Here is a 21782-nt window from a genome sequence, read left to right on the forward strand (position 1 = left end):
GAGTACTGCAAGGGGTGAAGTGAAATACTGATGCAGAGTTTACAAAATAGTGAATTTCATTACTATTAATGCATTAATTTTTAACACTGAATGAGATTGACAGTATCTCTAAATTTTGTTTGCGAAGCTTTACAATTTACAATAATGGGTTAGTCTCGCAATTCTACATATTAATTTTTTGAAACGTGTCTGCTTAAAATAATGCCATATCAAATCAGACTATTGGTTCATCTAGTCAGGAATCCTCATGCTTGATAGGCATAGAACACAAATAAGGCATCTCTTTTAGCATTAAACCAGAAAAAAATTGGTTTCTACCTTTTCCCCAAATCAAAATGCCAACAATTATTGGTTAAGCCTCTCTCTTCTCCCCCCTCAATTTCAAAAAGTCTTTATATGACACTTCTCTTACCATGGCTGTTTTCTGATGCACTGCTGATCAATGAGTAGGTTCACCTTTAGAGTGCTGTCAGCAGATTTTTAAGGAAGGCTTTCAATTAGCCATCCTCCACTACTATCTCAGGAAGACTTTAAGATACAGTATAGAAATATTGTATTGAAAATCCATTTAGACACAGAACAAAGCAGCATGATGAAATATGGATTGAAGTGCAGGACAGCTTGTTTCAGTTAGAAATTTCAATTTAAATTCTTTGCAGAAATCATTATCTTCTACATAAAAGTGTGAAAAATCGGGCAAGCTTTGACCTACAGATTATTTTTAAACCCAATCCCTCACTAACTAAGGAGTATGTGTATACTACCTGCTGGATTGGCGGGCAGCTATCGATCCAGCGGGGATTGATTTTATCGGATCTAGTCTAGACACGATAAATCGACCCCTGAGTGCTCTCCCGTCGACTCCTGTACTCCATCTCCGCGAGAGGCACAGGCAGAATTGACAGGGGAGCTGCAGTCGTCGACTCACTGCAGTGAAGACACCATAGTAAATCGATCTAAGTACGTTGACTTCCGCTACATTATTCATGTAGCTGAAGTTGCATAACTTAGATCGATATTCTCCCCCTCCCACTTCCCACCCCCCCAAGTGTAGACCAGGGCTAGTTTCACCTGATATTTTAAACTTAAACTAACAAAATAAAACCAGACAATCAGGTTACACTGAGGAAATCTATGTAGTCAAAGTGGGTTATGCTTTGTTGGTGGGGTAGTAATCCTTCCTACCCATTTCAGGTAATCATCTGACAAATTTGAAGTGTTATATCTTACTATGTTTATCTTAGTATAGATAGTTACAAATGTTAATTTTGTTTCTCTGACAGGCTGGAAAACATGAAGCCATTGTTAAGAATGTACATGATCTTCTTGCAAAGTTGGCTTGGGATTTCTCTCCTGAACAACTTGATCACCTGTTTGATTGCTTTAAGGTAACACTGCATTTTTCAGCTGTTCTGTTACTGTAAATACTGAATACAGTGAACTTGCCTTTAATGTACTGGATGAAATAGATCAGTATTTTGATTGTGCATAATTTGCTAAAAGCATTTTTATATATTCAAATTACCACAGTAGAACTCTTTAAATTGTCTGTCATACTCTTTAGCAGTCTCCGCAGACAGGGGACTTCCCTTTGCATGTAGGTATGAACAGGGTTGTAACTTTTGTATACTGCTGTACTGTTTAGAGCACAGTCTGGGATATTTTCAGAATATTTCTTCTGAAATAAAACAAATATTTAGACTATAGCATAATCTACACTCGACAACTAGGCTGGTTTAACTACATTGGTCAGAGGTGTGAAAAAAGCACACCCTCGAGTAGCATTGTTAAGCCAGCCTAAGTCCGCATGTGGACAGCATTAAGTCAACGGAATAATTCTTCTGTTGATCTAGCTACTGCCCCTTGGAGAGGCGGATTACCTATGTCGACAGGAGAATCTTTCCCATTGGTGTAGGTAGTGTCTACACTGAAGCTCTACAGCAGTGCAGCTGTGCTTCTGTAGCGTTTTAAGTGTAGACATACTCTACTTGTTTTATTGACAACTTGTTTATCTGGTTTCCCTTGGCTTTTTCAGCTAATGCATCTTCATTGTGTCTTCAAGCTCAGTAAATTCAGTTTTATTTCTTGAACACTATCATTTCATTCAGAAAGTAAATTTAAAAGTGAAGCTATTTATCGTTCCCTTTTTGTGTAGTCCAGGGTCTTGTCTTCATTTGGTGGGGGGGTGGGAAAGGGGTGTTTTTTAACTCAGTTAACTCGAGGTAATATCCTAGTGAAGATAAGGCAAGTTGTAGTAATTCTTCGAGTGCTTGCTCATGTCCATTCCATATTGGGTAAAACCCACATTGGGACCTGTGCATGTGTCCCCGCTTCAGTGGTACCGATCCCCATCGAGAGGGATGTCCTGCCAGCGTTTGCCCACCCAAAGCCGTCACGCCTCAGGATTGGAGAGGAAGGCTCAGCTGAGCCCTCTTTGGTACCCACGCCAGGGGCACTGATTGAGGGACTCGAGGCGTACCTCGCTGGTAGATTGGTGCAGGCCCTCTGAGGCACGCGCCACCTGGCAAGAACTCTGGGACCAGCCCCGACCATCTCCAAGGGCCCAGGACCGATCCGACACCAGAGACCACCAGTCGCTGGGCCATCATCGCCTGTCTCCAAGAAGGAGGTTGCCCTACTCAGGACAATCCTCCTGGCCACTGGCCTGTAGTAGCTCGCGGTCCTGTTCGACGTCCCGGTGCCAGTTGAGTAGCGTGAGGCGTGGATTACCAGGTATCCACCGCAGCTCTGCCGAATGCTGTTGGTCCCCGAGAGCCCGACGAAGACAGCCTCGCTGCAGAGGGGGGCAGAGAAGCACTCCCTATCTTCACTGGCTGCAGTCACACTCTCTGCCCCCAGCCCCAGACTTGCCCTCTGTGGCCCCAGCCTTAGCCCCTTTACCCCTGTCTGCAACAGGCCACAAGCCACGCTCTATTTCCCAGCCCCATCTTCCCTAGAGAAGGGGGCAGGCATGATGTGAAAAGTTTGGGGACCACTGCTGTAGAGGGAGACTCAGTGCTATCACACCCGATGACTAAAAGACTCCTCAGGGGTATAGTAAATCTTTTCCCACAACACCAACTCCCTACCCCCATGTGAGACCTAAACCTGGTATTGAAAGGACTGACCATACCCCCCTTTGAACCCATGGCTACCTATTCACTTACATAACTCTCAGTGAAAATGGCCTTCCTGATAGCAGTTACCTTGGCTGGGAGAAATAGTGGCACTGATGATACATCTCCTCCTCTGCCCCCTGGTATTTGGGACAAGGTTATTCTCAGACCACATCCAAAATTCATTCCTAAAGCAACCTCCCCTTTTCACATGAACCAGTTGATTCACCTTCCAACCTTCTATCCCAACCCTCACCAAGACAACAGGGAGGCTATATTACACACTCTAGATGTCTGGAGAGCCCTAGGCTTCTACCTGGATAGGACGAAGGGTTTCAGGAAGCCCACTAGACTTTTCCTCTTCATTGCGGAAAGATCCAACGGCTCAGCAGTATCAGCCCAGAGCCTCTCCAAGTGTCTCTCTCAAACTGCATTAGACAGTGTTACTACGTTTGCAGTCCAACCCCTCCAGATACTATTCATACACACTACACAAGGTTGGTCGGTCTCATCTGTCGCAGTCTTCAAGAATGTCCTTATCTGAGAATTTGTAGAGCGGTGACATGGGCATCAGTCGACACCTTCGCACAACGTTATGTGATCAATGGGAACTTTGCCTCCGATACCATCTTTGGCTCTACAGTACTGTCGTCTGTAACTGACCAGATTCTGAAACCCCAGCCCTCCAATAGGGGCACTGCTCGGGAATCCTTTACATGGAGCATCAGTAGAAACACTACTTGAAGAAGTTACTCACCTTGTGCAGTAACGATGGTTCTTCGAGATGGGTCCTTATGGATGCATCACAATCCTGCTCTCCTCCCATCCACTTCAGAGTTCTTGTCAATGACTCTGAGGAGGAAATGAGGGGTGTTAGCCCATGCACCTAACATGGTGGGGCATGAGGAGAGAGCGCACAGGTGCGGGCCTAATGGACATTGCTGCCAAAGTTCTCCAATCACCAGTGCAGGGACACAAGCACACCTACAGTGGAGCACCCATAGTGACACATCTTGAAGCACCATCATCACTGCACAAGGTGAGTAACTTCTTACTACTATGCCAATAGGCAGATCCCTAATAATATGATTTAAAAAAAAAAAAAAGCATTTCAAGTCTTAGTACAGTATCAGTATATGTAAATTTGGTAAATATACTGAAACTCTTGTTGTAATGTCTCACAGTGGTATAATTTTGTGATGGAATGACAGACTTCTAAATTCTGAGCTTTTGTCAGTTTGTTAAACCACTTACTTTTAACTATTTGTCCTGGAATATTAGTGTTAAGAGTGATTTCTCAGATGTTTCCTTCCCATTATCAAGCTAACTTTTATTCAACTAAGGGCAGTATGTGTATGTATATGTACATGTCGGACATGGAAAATTCTGTATTTCAAAATATTTTATTGTATTTGTATACTTGCAACTATATGACATGTACTAGCTTTATACTGAGTGATGCTGAAATTGTTCTCATAACACATTTTTATGCCAAGTGCTTTTGTGTAATGACATTCAGGAATGTTTTGGTTTTTTTTTCTCTGCACGTTTTTGAAGGGGTTGGTTATAGTTGCTTTTAAAAGATACTGACATGCATACTTGGATCTAATAGCCACCGTTAAAAGTATAGGGCCCAATTTTTCAGTAGATCAGTAGATACTTCTGCACCAGCATTTTTGCACCTGCTTTGTGGGATCCAATTCTCTGATTTGTGTGTGCACTTGACTGGATAGGTGCTTCTTTAGTCAATGTTTTCATGTAAATAAAGGATTCAAATATATATTTCAAATTTATTGAAAGTTAGAACCGTATTTACTAAATTATTCAAATGAGTATTCAGAAATTACATGAAAAGGAAAGTAAATGTTAATATCATTTGTGGCCTCTTTTAAGAAAAGGGATGTGGAATAACTTATTTTGGGTCAGGTATGCTAGTAAAAATTTTTGTATTATCAGGCAGTCTATTGCATCAGAGAGATCAGTATTATAACTATTAAATTAAATCATTAACAAGTAACATTTGAATGATTTACTAGATGGCTTTTAATTATAAGCAGGAGAGTCTTTAGAAAGTAATAACAAAAAGCAGCCGAGGTCCACTCCATTTTGGTTACTGTTTAAAATGTCAACAGTAAATGATTTATCAGCTGTTTCAAAACAATGGAATGTATTGATGTTCATAATTAAGGAACCCTTAACCCCAGAATTTCTTTTAATTCTTAAAAGAACTTTGTTGTACAACAGTAATCACTGAAATTTGTGCTCTTAATATGTGTCTTTTATGATTGACAATTAATTAAGAATAAATGAGGAGGTTATTTTCACAGTATTCTTTTGTAACTGGACATGTCATAATGTATAAGATCAAACGTAAAAATCTGGTGGCTTTTCATTTTGAATGAAATTCTTTGTTTACCAGGCAAGCTGGACAAATGCAAGCAAAAAACAACGGGAAAAACTACTTGAGTTAATCCGTCGTCTTGCAGAGGATGATAAAGATGGTGTGATGGCACACAAAGTATTGAACCTTCTGTGGAATTTGGCACATAGTGATGATGTACCTGTTGATATCATGGACCAGGCTCTTAGTGCCCACATTAAAATTTTAGATTACAGCTGTTCACAGGTAAGAAATTGATTGTGGTTTTATTAGGACATAAGAACTACCATTTTGAGTCAGAGCATGGTCTGTTTTGCTCAGTATCCTGTCTCTGACAATGGCCTGTACCAGAGCTTGAGGTGGGGTGTACAGAATAGGGCAGTTGTGAAGTGATCTACTCGGTCTTCCACTCCACTTTCTGGTAGTCAAAGGTTTAGTGTCACCCGGAGTATGGAGTTGTGTCCCTGACCGCTTTGGCTAATAGCCACTTGATGGACCTATCCTCCATGAACTTAACCAGTTCTTTTTTCAACTCAGTTGTAATTTTGGTCATTACAACATCCTATGGCAATGAGTTCTACAGGTTGTTTGTATAGTGTGTGGAAAAAGTAGTTCCTCTTGTTTGTATTAAACCCTTTGCCTATTCATTTCATCCAGTGACCTGTGGTTTTTCTATTGTGGGAAGAGGTAAATGACACTTCTCTTTTCCCTTTCTCCACGCCATTCATAATTTTATAGACTCCTATCATAATCCCTGCCTTACTCGTCTCTTTTCTAAGCTGAACAGCCCTATTATTTTTAGTCTCATTTTGTATGGAAGCCATTTCATGTCCTTAATCATCTTTGTTGCCCTTCTCTGAACCTTTTTGAGTTCTACTGTATTCTTTGAGATGGGGCGACCAGAACTGTACACTGTATTCCAGGGGTGGGTGCACCATGAATTTAGATAGTGGTATTATGATATTTTCTATCCGTACTTCTCTGGGGTAAGCAGTCTTAGGTGCTCTGTAGCTAGACACACACCAGGCTGAATACCCTGCCTGGAGGTTAGGCCTCTGCCACGTGTTCAGCCGGATACTACTTTTCCCCCCACAGTGCGTCACTCTTTGCTGAGCAAGTCCCTAGTAGCTCTCTGGGGAGGTTCATGCCCAGTGCATTCTCCTGGGCTGCTCAGGTCCCTTGCCTGGGAACAATTTCTGTTCCTCTTTCTCTTTGAGCCTCTGCTCACCAGGGAGGCATCACTGGAAGTAGCTTCCTAACCAGGAGTCTTGGGGGTTCTCTCCTTGGAGCTTCCTGTGTTCTGGGGCTCTTGACTGAACTCTCGTAAGTCGTTATTAGGCCCATGTGTTCCTTAACTAATTAACTGCTTCACAGCCACCTGGTTTGGTTCATTCTTTTTAGCGGAGCCTGTCACAGGTAGGCTGAGTGCCTGACCTCCTCAGAGCTCAGTTACCCTATGACACATGGTAACGTGGGAGTAAGAGGTGGTCCTCAACTGAATTGGGGGGAAAAAGGCATTTCCCCGGTCAATTTTAAATTTTTTGCTTTGTTTTCTGGGTAATCCTTGACTCTTTATTGGAAGATAAAGGAGATAAATGGGAAGAACCTAATTGACCATTTATTCTTAATGATGTTTTCTAAAATAAATAGTCAATTTTTAAATCTCCCACGTTTTTACATGCCTCTAATGATTTCATTTCCCTTCTCTGAGTCTTTTCTATTGCTATATCATTTGTGAGATGGGTTAGTCAGAATTGAATATAATCCATTTAAAGGAGTAATACTGATTTATATGACACATTTTCAGTATTCTTCTCTATCCCTTCCTCAATATTACTTGTACCAAAGTATATATCATACTACATATTCAGTATCTGGAAGTTGCTAATCCTTCCATGTGCAGTGGCACTGAAGAATATTATTAGACCAGTCCTTGGTTTCTTCTCTTTTCAGAAAAAGATACTGAAACACTTGTTCTTTAGCCTAGTAAGGTCAAGGTTCTAAGCATGATTACCAAAATCAGCACCATTTCAGATGCACCTGTTGCCAACATCCATTATCAACATCTGGTAGTTTTTCTAGTGTACTCAAATCCTGCAACTACTTTGATTCAGGGCAGACTCCTGGCAGGTTTGTGGAGATGCAAAGGGAAAAGAACAAATTTTAAAATTCATGGAACTAATATGTAGAATGAACAAATTGCAAATTATGGATCTGTTACACCATTGAAGTCTTCTGCTGATGCCATGAGCCACTTGGACTTCCCTCTTGTGATTTGAAATTTCAGAGCTCAATAAAATTAGTCTGATAGTTCAGTTACTTGTTTCTTCTAAATTTATGCACGCACATGGATAGAAAAATAAAAATGGATAAAGCAGTTTTAATTTGTTTTTGATGTATACTAAACTGTGAAAACTTGCTTTTTAAGGATCGGGATACTCAAAAGATCCAGTGGATAGATCGTTTTATAGAAGAGCTTCGCACAAATGACAAATGGGTCATTCCTGCACTGAAACAAATTAGAGAAATTTGTAGTTTGTTTGGTGAAGCACCACAGAACTTGAGGTAAGGAACTAATGTGAATGGGATAGAGTTGTGGACAATGTTATAGTTTTTTATAAAATAGGATAGGTAATGAATTTTATATTTAAGTTGAAGCTTGTTTTTGCTGTTAAAATACGTGTGTGCGGGTGCGCCTGTATAAACCATTTAAAAATTATTGGATTTAAGCATTCAGGCACAAGAATAAATCATTGACTACTTTATTACTTCAGGTGTATATAGACTGTTAAACTGAGATGTTACAATCTCCTAATTACACTCTCATTGGGCTGGGTGACCTTGAGCAATTCAGTTCATATCTCTGAGTTTTCATTCTTCAGCTGTTAAATGGGGATGATCATAGAATATCAGAGTTGGAAGGGACCTCAGGAGGTCATCTAGTCCAACCTCCTGCTCAAAGCAAGATCCAATCTCCAACTAAATCATCCCAGCCAGGGCTTTGTCAAGCCTGACCTTAAAACCCTCAAAGGAAGGAGATTCTACCACCTCCCTAAGTAACACTTTCCAGTGCTTCACCACCCTCCCAGTGAAATTTTTTTCCCTAATATCCAACCTAAACCTCCCCCACTGCAACTTGAGACCGTTACTCCTTGTTCTATCACTGCTACCACTGAGAACAGTCTAGATCCATCCTCTTTGGAACCCCCTTTCAGGTAGTTGAAAGCAACTATCAAGCCCCCCCCCCCCCCCCTCTTCCATGGACTAAACAATCCCAGTTCCCTCAGCCTCTCCTCATAAGTCATATGTTCCAGTCCCCTAATCATTTTTGTTGCTTTCCGCTGGACGCTTTCCAGTTTTTTCCGCATCCTTCTTGTAGTGTGGGGCCCAAAACCGGACACAGTGCTCCAGATGAGGCCTCACCAAAGTTGAATAGAGGGGAGTGATCACGTCCCTTGGTCTGCTGGAAGTGCTTCTACTTATACAGCCCAAAATGCTGTTAGCCTTCTTGGCAACAAGGGCACACTGTTGACTCATATCCAGCTTCTCGTCCACTGTAACCCCTAGTTCCTTTTGTGCAGAACTGCTGTCTAGCCATTCAGTCCCTAGTCTGTATAATACATCCCTTTCTCATAGTGGTAATGAAAGTATAAATTCATAGTTTTTAACCTGTATGAAGATAGAGGCCATATAATTACCTAATTAGAATAACACAGCTCAATTGCCTTCGGGATTTTTGTTGATGCAAAATGACGTTTTCGGGGGAATTCTTGACTTCTTAATAAGTTGTTTAAGAAAAGCAAATTGGAGATTACCCAGAAATTTCCATTAGTTAAAATTCTCTAATTGTAACAAATTTGTGCTTTGCTTTGCTTTTTTCTATTTTATCATGCTTTTCTGGAATAAAAGAAAGTGAAAGTTTAGCCTAAATCTTTTATATATTAACTGTTTAATAGGATCTGTTGAAATTAACAAGCTTAGTTTCACTTACTGTGTCTCCTCATCACAAAAATATCTGACCCCTCAAAACTGAAAATTTCAGTATGGGTGCTGAAGTTTCTGCAAACTCCAACGTTTGTGCTTGTGTATGCATGTTCCACTGTTCCTTTGTTTTACCTGAATAGTTCTGTGAGCAGGCAGAGTATTCAAATGAGTTTCAGTACCCTGTCTGCTTACAGGAATGGATAAGACTGAAAAAATTGAGGGATGATGTGCACATTTGTAACAGATGATAGGATCACTTATTTTTTGTTGATGGGTTGTCGTTTTATTTGCTACTGCTACAGCTGATGTCAGTTTTGCAAAGTACTATAGGATATACTTAGCATGAGTGAACAAGAGTAAGCATAATACCATTCACATACAAAGCTTTGTGCTACCATTTATGTATTATATAATGTGTAATAGATATTAATATGGTGTGCAATACATACATATTTGCTAACAGTGGATATTTGTTGTTCTCAGTGCACATTATCACTTGAGTCTCTGGAATTTGTTTTTCAAATCAAACTCCTAGAACAATCAACAGAGATGTTTGTGACAATTCATTTGAAGAACACTGCATAGAGTGTTGCATGCAATATTGATGTATGCAATCTCTATGATGATGTATCCTGCTTCCCACTTGGGTATCTGAGCCATTGGCAATTAAAGGGCTATTTAGAAAAGATAAGGGCATTGAGTTCACAGCAGGATGTTAAGGTTAAATTTAATTATCTCTCTTGCACAGGAGAGATTCTCTTCAGGGGAATGGCCTAGGTGTCATACTTAACTTGCACATGAACAAAGTTTTGAGAGCAATATAAATATAAATGCATCCGATGAAGTGAGCTGTAGGTCACGAAAGCTTATGCTCAAATAAGTTGGTTAGTCTCTAAGGTGCCACAAGTACTCCTTTTCTTTTTGCAAATGCAGACTAACACGGCTGTTACTCTGAAACCTATAAATACTTGGATAGTTGCTTTCGCAGCAGACTTCTTACTACAAGGAAAAGGTACACCTTTTGGGAAACTTAGGGCATGTCTGTGCATACAACGCTGCAGCTGTACCGATGCAGCTGGGCTGCTGCAGTACGTCTGTTGAAGATGCTCTATGCCGCCGGGAGAGCACGCTCCCATTGACTTAATAAAATGACCTCTGCAAAAAGCAGAAGCTGTTTCGGCAGGAGAGGCCCTCCTGCTGACGTAGTGCTATGCACACGAGTGCTTATGTGACTGGGGTTCCAGGGTGGCCACGCTAAAACTGCAAAGAATGAGAGAGACAATCCCCAAAGCTGGAGGTTATTCTAATACTTAGATCCACCAAGCTAGCAACAAATCTGCTTCTGTAACACTTTATTGGTTACCCAGAAGCCAAAACACAGTTCCCTTAAATCAACCCAGCCTTTGGGGTCCCACCCAGACAGCCAAATCAAATATGATGAGGATTATTGAAAATCTTGTGCATCATATAAAAAGTTCTACCAATTCAAAAGGAGTGGACACATTACCCACCAAGTTAATGAATATTTCAGATCTTGCCCAAATACATGTTTACAACCAATTCTTATTAACTAAACTAAGATTTATTTTTTAAAAGAGAAAAAGTATTGGTTAAAAGATACTTACAGACTTGAATAAAATTCTTAGGGCAGTTTCATAGTAGAGATGGTGAGCTTCAGAGTTGCAAAGAATCAGTTGATCAGGTTTATAGACCAGTGTCCATATCCAGTATCAGGAGAAGGAACGAGGAGTACTTGTGGCACCTTAGAGACTAACAAATTTATTTGCGCATAAGCTTTCGTGGGTTAAAGCCCACTTCATCAGATGCATGCAGTGGAAAATACAGTAGGAAGATATAAACAGAGAACATGAAAAAATGGGGGTTGCCATACCATCTCTTAACGAGACCAGTCGGTTAAGGTGGGCTGTTATCAGCAGGAGGAAAAAAAACTTTTGTAGTGATAATCAGGATGGCCCATTTCAAACAGCTGATAAGCAAGTGCGAGTAACAGTAGGGGGAAAATTAGCATGGGGAAATAGTTTTTAGTTAGTGTAATGACTCATCCACTCCCAGGCTTTATTCAAGCCTAATTTAGTGGTGTCCAGTTTGCAGATTAATTCCAGTTCTGCTGTTTTTCGTTGGAGTCTGTTTTTGAAGTTTTTTTTGTTGAATAATTGCGACTTTTAGGTCTGCAATTGAGTGTCCAGGGAGGTTGAAGTTTCTCCGACTGGTTTTTGAATGTTATAATTCTTGATGTCTGATTTGTGTCCATTTATTCTTTTGCATAGAGACTCTCCAGTTTGGCCAATGTACATGGCAGGGGGCATCGCTGGCACATGGCATATATCACATTGGTAGATGTGCAGGTGAACGAGCCTCTGATCGTGTGGCTGATGTGATTAGGTCCTATGATGGCGTCCCTTGAATAGATATGTGGACAGAGTTGGCAACGGGCTTTGTTGCAAAGATAGGTTCCTGGGTTAGTGTTTTTGCTGTGTGGTGTCTGGTTGCTGGTGAATATTTGCTTCAGGTTGGGAGGGCTGTCTGTAAGCGAGGACTGGCCTGTCTCCCAAGATCTGTGAGAGTGAGGGGTTGTCCTTCAGGATAGGTTGTAGATCCTTGATGATGCGCTGGAGAGGTTTTAGTCGGGGGCTGAAAGTGATGGCTAGTGGCATTCCGTTACTTTCTTCGTTGGGCCTGTCCTGTAGTAGGTGACTTCCGGGTATTCTTCTGGCTCTGTCAATCTGTTTCTTCACTTCAGCAGGTGGGTATTGTAGTTGTAAGAAGGCTTGATAGAGGTCTTGTATGTTTCTCTGTCTGAGGGGTTGGAGCAACGCTTCCTCAGCTCTCGTCCCGTAACGCCCCTACTGTACTTGCGCTACATTGATGACATCTTCATCATCTGGACCCATGGAAAAGAAGCCCTTGAGGAATTCCACCATGATTTCAACAATTCCCATCCCACCATCAACCTCAGCCTGGACCAGTCCACACAAGAGATCCACTTCCTGGACATTACAGTGTAATAAGTGATGGTCACATAAATACAACCCTATACCAGAAACCTTCTGACCGCTATACTTACCTACATGCCTCCAGCTTTCATCCAGACCACACCACACGATCCATTGTCTACAGCCAAGCTCTGCGATACAACCGCATTTGCTCCAACCCCTCAGACCGAGACAAACACCTACAAGATCTCTAAGGTGCCACAAGTACTCCTCGTTCTTTCTGCTGTTACAGACTAACACGGCTACCACTCTGAAACCTGTCATCCAATATCAGGGCGATCCAGAATGCATTGGAGACCACAGTCTTGCAACTCAAACCCCTGTCAAAGTTTAAGCAGATTTCAGTTGAAAGGATTAGATCCCAGGAGTCTTTCAAGAGATTTTTTGCAGTCTCTTGACAACAGGCAGTCCTTGGGTGAACAATAGGCTTTTGAAGTAACCTTCTCTTTTCTAATGACCGGTAATTAGCTACATTTACTAGCATAAGGTGGTAATTCATTAAGCAGTTCATAGACAGTTTACTACTAACTTCAAAGTGAAATGTAGACAATGACATTATTATACCCAAGTTTCATAATCCCTTTGTATCTTTGAATTAACAGATACAATAAGAGACAGGAAGTATCTGTTTACATGGTTAACATGTAACAAGATATAAGTGAACACATACAATGAGCATTGCCTCTAATTCTTTAACAATACAAGCTTACATTTCAAAGCTCTGTCTAACATGGCTGTTAGCTATTTATAAGGAATAGCCTTAATTACCATTTATTTACTTCTCTAATATGCCTTTAAAGGTTGAATTTGGATCATTTAGCCTGCAAGTTGCTTAACCCTTTTTGGCCCTGTGTCACAGCTTATTTCAGTGTAATTTACATCGCTCAGAATGGTTATTCACACCCCTGAGCTACATAAATTATGCAGACATAGCCTTACTTTAACCAGAATAGTAACATCAAGAAACCAAAATTTCAACAGGCGTAAGACCTCCTTTCATCATAGGGTCGAATTCAACTGATTACCACTGTAATTTGTCTTGTTAGAGTTGGTAAGGCAACCTCCATCTTTTCATGTTCTGTGTGTGTGTGTGTGTGTGTAAATATCTTCCTACTATATTTTCCACTCCATGCATCTGGTGAAGTGGGTTTTAACCCACAAAAACTTATGCCCAAATAAATTTGTTAGTCTCTAAGGTGCCACAAGTACTCCTCGTTCTTTTTGCTGATACAGACTAACACGGCTACCACTCTGAAATGGTTCACTGGGGTTGTGCACACTCGCATCAGCAGGGAATTTGACTCGTTGTCTTCAGGTTCACGAGCCCTAATCTGCTTTCAATATACTCTGTTGATTGTGGGCAAGGAAGTAACGTTTGCACTTTGTTGGTGATCTTTGATAGTTAGACCTGTAGTTTTTGTTTAAAAGATTTAACCTTTGTTAATTTGGCAGGAGAACTCTGTTTTGAAGGCTGCAAGTTGTACTGGTCATGATACCACTTGGTATCAATAAATACAACGCAACATAAAATCTTTTAAAGATATATTTTAATTTACTTACTGGTGTTAAAATGACAGCAAAGGTGAAATCTACCAAAATCTTTTTTTCCAGTTGAAGGGACAATCTAGTCAATGATTGGTCTCTCTAGTAGGTTCAACAAATATTTTTGCTTCTCTGGAAACGATAAATTTCCTTAAGATTATATAGCTGTGTGTGATACAGGCTTTCATTTTTCATAGCTACTCTTTACAAAAAATTATTACGAAAGTATGATGTCACAATTCAGTCAGACCAATGGGTAAAATTGGCCTCTAGTCTCAGTATTTGCAGAAATAACTTGAGTGCTCATGTTGTGGAATTTGCCAATGTTTCTGAAAATATAGCTCGTTATTGGTCAGTGCGGCTGCTACCAGAGCTACTTCTATGAGTGGACAGAAATTCTTCTTCCCTTTTGAGCCCATCAGCCTGATGGAGGATTAGCTTTTCTGAAGGACCATGTAGCATTTCAATGAGCAAAATAAAAAAAAAAAACTTGGGTTATTCCACCAACTATAATTCTCTAAATTTTGCAGTGATTGCTTTATTTTTGCTTTTCACTTTGTGAGAGAAGTGGTTTATTTTGACAAATCAGACTTAAAAAGCATAGGTCACCTTGGAAGCCAAATATTAGAAACAACTGGATCCACATGATCAACCCTACTATTAATGTGAGTGGTGGAGAACCCTCAGTGAGTAATAGGTGATCTGAAGTAGATCCCCTTCTTATGCAGATGTTGCCTTCCCTTTGTGCTCCCGAGAACGAGGGTATTACAACTACTACTTTATGTAATCTATATAGGTAGAAAATGGGGTGATATTTTCCCAAGAATTAAAAAATTAGAGACCTCTTTCAAGCAAATAAAAAAAGATAAATTAACTTTAATCAGATTATGATCATATTTAATACTGGACTGAACAGTTTTAAGATGATGCTGTCAACTTAATTGAAGACAAAGCTATGTTGTGACATAGGGGTTGGATAAAGGATAATAAATCGAGGGCCTCCACGCTTTATAGCTTCAAACGAAGACTCAGACAGAAGTGATTCTGTTGTCTCCTTGATAGGGCTAATTCAAGATATATTACGTTGAAATATTTGAACATAGTTGTTTTTACAGTTGCATATTTTATTATTCAAGAACAGACAGTGGGAGTGGTCTGTCAAACTGTTTCCTTTCACTTCGTAAATGATAAAAAAAAAAAATTTCAAATGTCAATGAAAAATGTTGGCATCCCAGAATATAGCCAGGTGATTGATTATTGGTCAAGTCCTAATAACATTTTTCCTTTAAAAAAAAATGAATTTTTCTAGAAAAATTCATTAGATGCAAGAAATCTTATTTACTCTAAAATTTGTGTATTAATTACAGCCAGACTCAGCGAAGTCCCCATGTATTTTACCGGCATGACTTAATCAATCAACTTCAGCACAATCACGCCCTAGTTACTTTGGTTGCAGAAAATCTGTCCGCGTATATGGAAAGCATGAGACAGTATGCTAAAGGTAAGTTATATTTTTGCTTCCTAAATCAAGTGTTTCATAATTCCAATTGAAAATCGGTGTTTAAAGCAACATATTGCTAGTGGGGAGAAAGAGTGTTTATTTCACTTCCATAGGTTGTTAGATATTGGAGGCCTACACATGTATATCAATCTAAATTTTAAGATTACTCTTGTAAATGTAAATTAAAAAAACCAAATGCGTTTTGTAGTGGAACTTCAAAAGTGGCAGTCTCATTGCTTGTATTTACTTTCAAGTTAAAGATAATCCTTTCATGCCCTGCTTAATTTGTGATAGTTATTTTTGTGGAAAATGTTAAATTCTGTCCCACTTGTAGCTTTGTGTAAATCTCATTATTCATTATTACAGAGGGAGTTGGTAGTAACACCTATATTTAGGTTGCAAGCACTTACCATCATAAAATATTCTTAGTCTTAGAAGCTCTATCATCTTCGTTGTTCACAGCAAGCATTTAAAACTTGGTAGGGAGAAAGCCCTGAGGCCAGAGAAGTGCTATTTATTAGTTACATGAAATTCTGTTATTATTTAGCTGAGTTATAAACTTCTGAAAAACCCTTCTTTTCTGTTGCTTGCTTTGTCAGTATGCCAAAATAATAATGAATATGCACATATTCCAATGTCAGGCCAGTCCCCTGCAGATTATTCTGCACTGGGAATCCCAAGAGCAGGCAACCTAGTCGCTGCTGTACAACTGTAGCAGGGATGAGGAGGTAAAGAAGAAAGATGGGCCAGGTCATGTCAACAGTGCCCAGCCTGCCCTGTATTCAACACATGGAACTGGGGCACATCGTCCACCTTGTTGGCACCACATGGGGCAGGAACTCTCCCCCACAAACAGAGGGTGAAATGGGGAAAGAGATCAGAGCCGGGTGCCCTGCTTACCCAACATATGTGCCTAGCCACCCACTTCCACCCCAGGGTTTAACAGCCTGTGAGCTTAATGTAATTAGCTGTGTAGCTCAAATGGTAGATATCTGTGCTGCAGTGTTGAGTTCAGGATTCAAACTTTACTGATACATGATGAGGGAAGGAGGTTGTTATTACAGCTGCACATTAGAAAAATTTTTTTTTTCCTTTTATATACCCCCCCCCCCCCCCCAGCGCCCTCCCTTGAGGAGTTACATACAGAAAAACTGTTAAAAGAAGGTTACTCATGTTGCACAGACAGCCTTAATTCAGGCATTTCCTAACTCTTCAGTGTTTGACTTCGTAACCTAAAGAGCTCAGCTCTTGAACTTGTGCTACTATCCAAGATTTACTTCAACCTATTTTCACAAGGCCTTGAGAGCAACCTTCATTTAAGAGACCTGGAGACTGCACAATCAGTTTTTTTTCTTCATCTGGTGTTTCCTATTTTAAGTGATTACATTTATTATAGCACTGCAATAGTTAATGTAGAGATGGCACTTCCATTCTAATAGCTTATTTTCAATTGTATATAACTTTATCAAAATTTACTGTATGTGCTGACATAACTCAGGCTTTGTCTTGCCTGGAAAAGTGGAGTGGGATATGTGCTAGTCTTTGTGCATAAACATTTATTAAAAATGGGTGTGGCACTTTTAAAGTTACCTGAATATTTAGGTTGGGGATAACTAAAATATTGGACAACTGAAATTTAGGATACCATATAATTCTGAATGAGGACAAACTATGTAAAATCCATTATTTTCCAATAAGGAAAAGATAAGTGTTGATAACATACCATTCTCAGGATGTCCCATGTGTTAATTTCTTGACTTCAGACTTCCATTGGAGGAATGTACTGAATATTCACAAATGCAGATATTTGACCGATTATACTTGTCTAGAACAAAGAGGGGGAATGGAGAAGAGTACCATTACATTTATTTCACAGGAAGTTAATGTTTTATATGAATAGCTTAGCTCTCTTAAAACGAACATTGTCCAAAGTTCTTTTCCTGGAACAATAAGACTTTTTCCTTTTCAGCTTATTGGTACAAAGGTTCACAGAATTAGAACAAAAAGAAAAGGAGTACTTGTGGCACCTTAGAGACTAACCAATTTATTTGAGCATAAGTGAGCTGTAGCTCACGAAAGCTTATGCTCAAATAAATTGGTTAGTCTCTAAGGTGCCACAAGTACTCCTTTTCTTTTTGCGAATACAGACTAACATGGCTGTTACTCTGAAACCTAGAATTAGAACACTTACTGGGTAACAAATGTTCCGAGTATGTAAATCTTGTATATGTTCATCCCAGGATACATACATTTTAAATAATAGTAAAAGTTGCAATTAATGAAACAGTTTGAAATTGGTGGGTCCGACCATTCTGAATAGGGCTGATCTTGTCAGATTTTTTAAAAAGCCACGTTGACCTCTTTCAGTAATTGGATGAGGAGACCTCCAAAGACTCTTTTTTTTTCTTGGAACACATTCCATGCACCAAATTTAAGCCACCAATTTGTATTGAAGTTCTGTTTGAATTCCCGCTTCAATTTTTATTTGTTTTATATCATTGGTGGTGCTGCCTATAGTTAAGGTTGTCTAATACTTGCCTGTGGGGTCGTTCCCAGTTCCAAATAAGTTTGCCAAACTTCAACTATTCATGCTGACATATTTTTTTATGCCTAGTGTCTTCCTTGGGCTGAAAATATTTGGAAAGTTTCAGCAAAAACAGGTCAGCCCTTTCTGAGAATGAAGTTGGGGAGAAATTGTTTTCCTTATGTTAAGTGGAAAGGTCTAGCGCCTCCGTGGTTTAGAGCAGGGACTTGGAATTTGTCAGGGAGCTTGCCTCTTGGAATCAGAAAGATTCTTTTTTACTTTCCCTGTGAAAATCCACCCAAATTTGGCCAGGTTGTAAACCTATGAAAATTACTGTCTGCCCAGGCTCAGTGGAGGTATATTAGAAGAGGGAAGACTCGCTTCTGTGTTTTCACTGTTCCCCTGCTGGCACCCAGGTAGCATGGAAGAGGCAACAGTCTGGCTTGAATTCAGGGTAGGGAGACGGACAGACACTGGGTTAAATAGGAGTTTGGGGGTTGGAGGGGAACAGGGATATGCTATTGGCTATGCTGGGAAGAAGAATGAGGCAATGGCAGAAAGGTCTGTAACCACTGGAAGAACACTTCATTCCAGAATCTGGAATTGAATCTGGGATTTCAGAGTCTCGGCATTCCTCTTGTCTATCAAATAGGAGTGAATCTCCTTGGGGAAGTATTCAGGATGGGTACTGTGACAAAGTTCCTCCTCTACCTTGGTGGATCTTGCGCTTATTGGCGGATTTGCTCGCCTTGGAGCTTCACGGCAGCCTCAGCTTGGCCACTTTTCTGAACCCACAGTCCAGGTCGACTCCTCCTGTGTCTGACCAGGAGTTGGGAGGATTCGGGGGAACCCGGGCCTGCCCTCTACTCCCGGTTCCAGCCCAGGGCCCTGTGGAATGCAGCTGTCTAGAGTGCCTCTTGGAACAGCTGTGCGACAGCTATAACTCCCTGCGCTACTTCCCCATGGCCTCCTTCCAACACCTTCTTTATCCTTACCATAGGACCACCGTCCTGGTGTCTGATAATGCTTGTACACCTCAGTCCTCCAACAGTCCGCGTTCTCACTCTCAGCTCCTCATGTCTCTTGCTCCCAGCTCCTCACATGCATACCACAAACTGAAATGAACTCCTTTTTAAAACCCAGGTGCCCTGATTAGCCTACCTTAATTGATTCTAACAGCTTCTTGATTGTCTGCAGGTGTTCCACTCAGCCTGTCTGTCTTAATTGTCTGCAGAAGGTTCCTGATTGTTCTGGAATCTTCCCTGTTTTCCCCTTACCCAGGGGAAAGGGACCTACTTAACCTGGGGCTAATATATCTACCTTCTGTTACTCTTCTGTAGCCATCCGGCCCGACCCTGTCACAGTACATATTGTCTTTGGTAAAAAGAATGGGAGAAGCAGATGATTTTCTGAATGCATCCGATGAAGTGAGCTGTAGCTCACGGAAGCTTATGCTCAGATATATTTGTTAGTCTCTAAGGTGCCACAAGTACTCCTTTTCTTTTTGATAAAATTAAGGGTGTTTTTTTTTCTTTGTTGAAATGGATATTAAAATCAGGGTAATAGGTCAAACTGGAGGAAAGAAGTTGTGGTACTTTTAGGCTGTGTGCATTCATGACACCAAAATTAGTTGCTATTTATAGTGAATTGTGCAGGACTTCATAGTGCAATTAGCCCTATTTCTTTTGTGCTTTGATCAGCAAATAAAACTGATTCTGGTCATCATGGTTGTGAAGAACACATTAAACAAATGTATTCCAATACAGCGGTGTCTTCCTGTGTCTACAGACAGCTTGAAAAATAGAGAGGTGTGAACTTGAACCACTCATCTCAAAGAATTTTAAATTCTGAAACCAAAAGATGATAGTTTGTGTCATATTGTTTACCTATCTCTCTGCTGATTTATTTTAGCAGAAAGATTTAGCTAATCTGCTTATTTATTCTAAAATGTTTCCGATACCTCCTTGGGTGCCAAAAGCCCCAGCTTCCCCCTCAACTTTTGATTAAGGTAAGGATTGGTAAGATGAATATCTGTGGCCCAAGAATAACTGAAAATGTGGAAAGAATATAAAGTATATTTAATATAAAAATGAAAACAGATTCTGTTCACATGAAATGAAGCTGCTGCAAAATGTCAATTCTTTAGCACATAAATGCTGTAGAAAGGAGGTGGTTTTGCTGCAGAAATTTGGTCTAGCTTGTGTGGTTGTATGTAGGGCCTTGTTAAAGAAACTGTTCAAATGTGACAGGTTTTGTTTCAGCGCGGGTAAATTCTGCTCTGAAGAATAAATAAACCACCTAAGTTGATGCTGACAACGGTATTGTCCTCTTAACACTTCTGGTCTGCTCTTAAACATTTGTCAGAATTGAATATGCCCCACTCAGTATTTGTCTGCAGATCTCATTTTGGGTATTTTGATGTAGCTTCCTTTGTCTTGCCCGTATCGGCAAATGTTCTATATTAGAATTATTTTCAAAAGCCCTTCATGCTGTCTTCAGTCCATTCATCCTGTTTTCAGGATTGCAGTGGCTCCCCAACAATGTAAAGCCCACAAGCATTTAATTGGTAGTAGCCTATTGTTCAGTCTAATGCCTCTAATTTCAAAAGAAAATTGGATATTTTAAAGACTGAATACTTGTATTGAATTCCAACCAGGCATATTTTGGACAAACAAGACTTCAGATTTGGTTGCTTGATAAGAAAACACTGTGGTTGCCATTTTGGGGCTGTAGTGTCATTCTCTAAAATTAAAATAAAGTGAGATTTTGGAATAGGAGTTCCCAAAGTGGATCAGCTAGTCTAGTATCCTGTCTCTAGCAGTAGCCAGCACCAGATCCTTCAGAAGAAAGATCTCGTAATCCATAGTAGTCAGATTGTTTTAAACCATGAATTTTGAGGCTTAATCTTGCCTGAAATTTGCTGGCACTATTATAACCCTAGATATTCTTGTTATTCCTCTAAATGTCCAGTTCCTTTTAATCTTGTGGTGTGTTTGGTCTCATTGACATCTTTTGGCAATGAGTTCAACAGTTCAATTATGTATTCTGTGAAAAAAATTTTTTCTTCTTCTCAGAGTGCTTGTTCCTATGAGTAATGCACTTTAGATTGTGTATGTGCTGCATACACCAAGATTGGAGAATTTTCCCTAGCAGTGTCCACTTGTTCCACACATGTGCCCCTGCTCTCCTCATGCTCTTTACCGAAGGTATAAAGGGGGCTGCCAGACCGACCGCGATTTCATTTCCATCTCACTGCTCATGGTCTGGAATGGAGCCTCGTTGTGTGTGCTGACGACTTCTGCTTTCTCTGTAAATAACCGCCCCCACCTTTCCCCCAAAATAAGTTTGTTTTTTTGTTTTTTATTAGTCTAATTTAGATAGAGTGGTGGAGTTCAGTTTCCTAGTTTTGGTACCCTGCCCTAGGTGGGGAGCAATTCACACGCTCATCCTGCTCCCATGTTCTCTATCAGCAACAGGGAGAGCATTCCAAGGATTCCCAGCTTCAAGAGCTGTGTAGACTGCCAAAAGCTTTTCCTAGTAACAGACAGTCATATTGCCTGTCTGTACTGCCTAGGGAAGCCCATATCCCTCCCAGATCCTGTATCTGCCAGTTATTTCTGAGGCGGGACAGACAGTCGAGAGTTCAGACTCTGAAGACTCCTCATGGGGACTGCTTCTGACTGGGGAGACATCCCTGTACATTGGCTTGAAGATGATAGGA

At 40.4% G+C, this 21782-nt stretch overlaps 1 protein-coding gene across 4 annotated transcripts in view; it reads left to right on the forward strand.

Moving 5' to 3' along the window:
* USP9X (ubiquitin specific peptidase 9 X-linked) overlaps positions 1–21782 on the forward strand; it is a 209910-nt gene that overhangs the window by 69758 nt on the left and 118370 nt on the right. For all 4 annotated transcript variants that reach the window (XM_077817431.1, XM_077817422.1, XM_077817413.1 and 1 more), the window contains 4 exons: positions 1284–1388; positions 5536–5742; positions 7925–8061; positions 15404–15537. In XM_077817431.1, coding sequence (XP_077673557.1) covers positions 1284–1388; positions 5536–5742; positions 7925–8061; positions 15404–15537 — 583 coding nt within the window. The remainder of the gene's footprint in view (positions 1–1283; positions 1389–5535; positions 5743–7924; positions 8062–15403; positions 15538–21782) is intronic.

The sequence above is a fragment of the Eretmochelys imbricata genome, chromosome 1, assembly GCF_965152235.1.
Source record: "Eretmochelys imbricata isolate rEreImb1 chromosome 1, rEreImb1.hap1, whole genome shotgun sequence".
Classification (NCBI taxonomy): domain Eukaryota; kingdom Metazoa; phylum Chordata; order Testudines; family Cheloniidae; genus Eretmochelys; species Eretmochelys imbricata.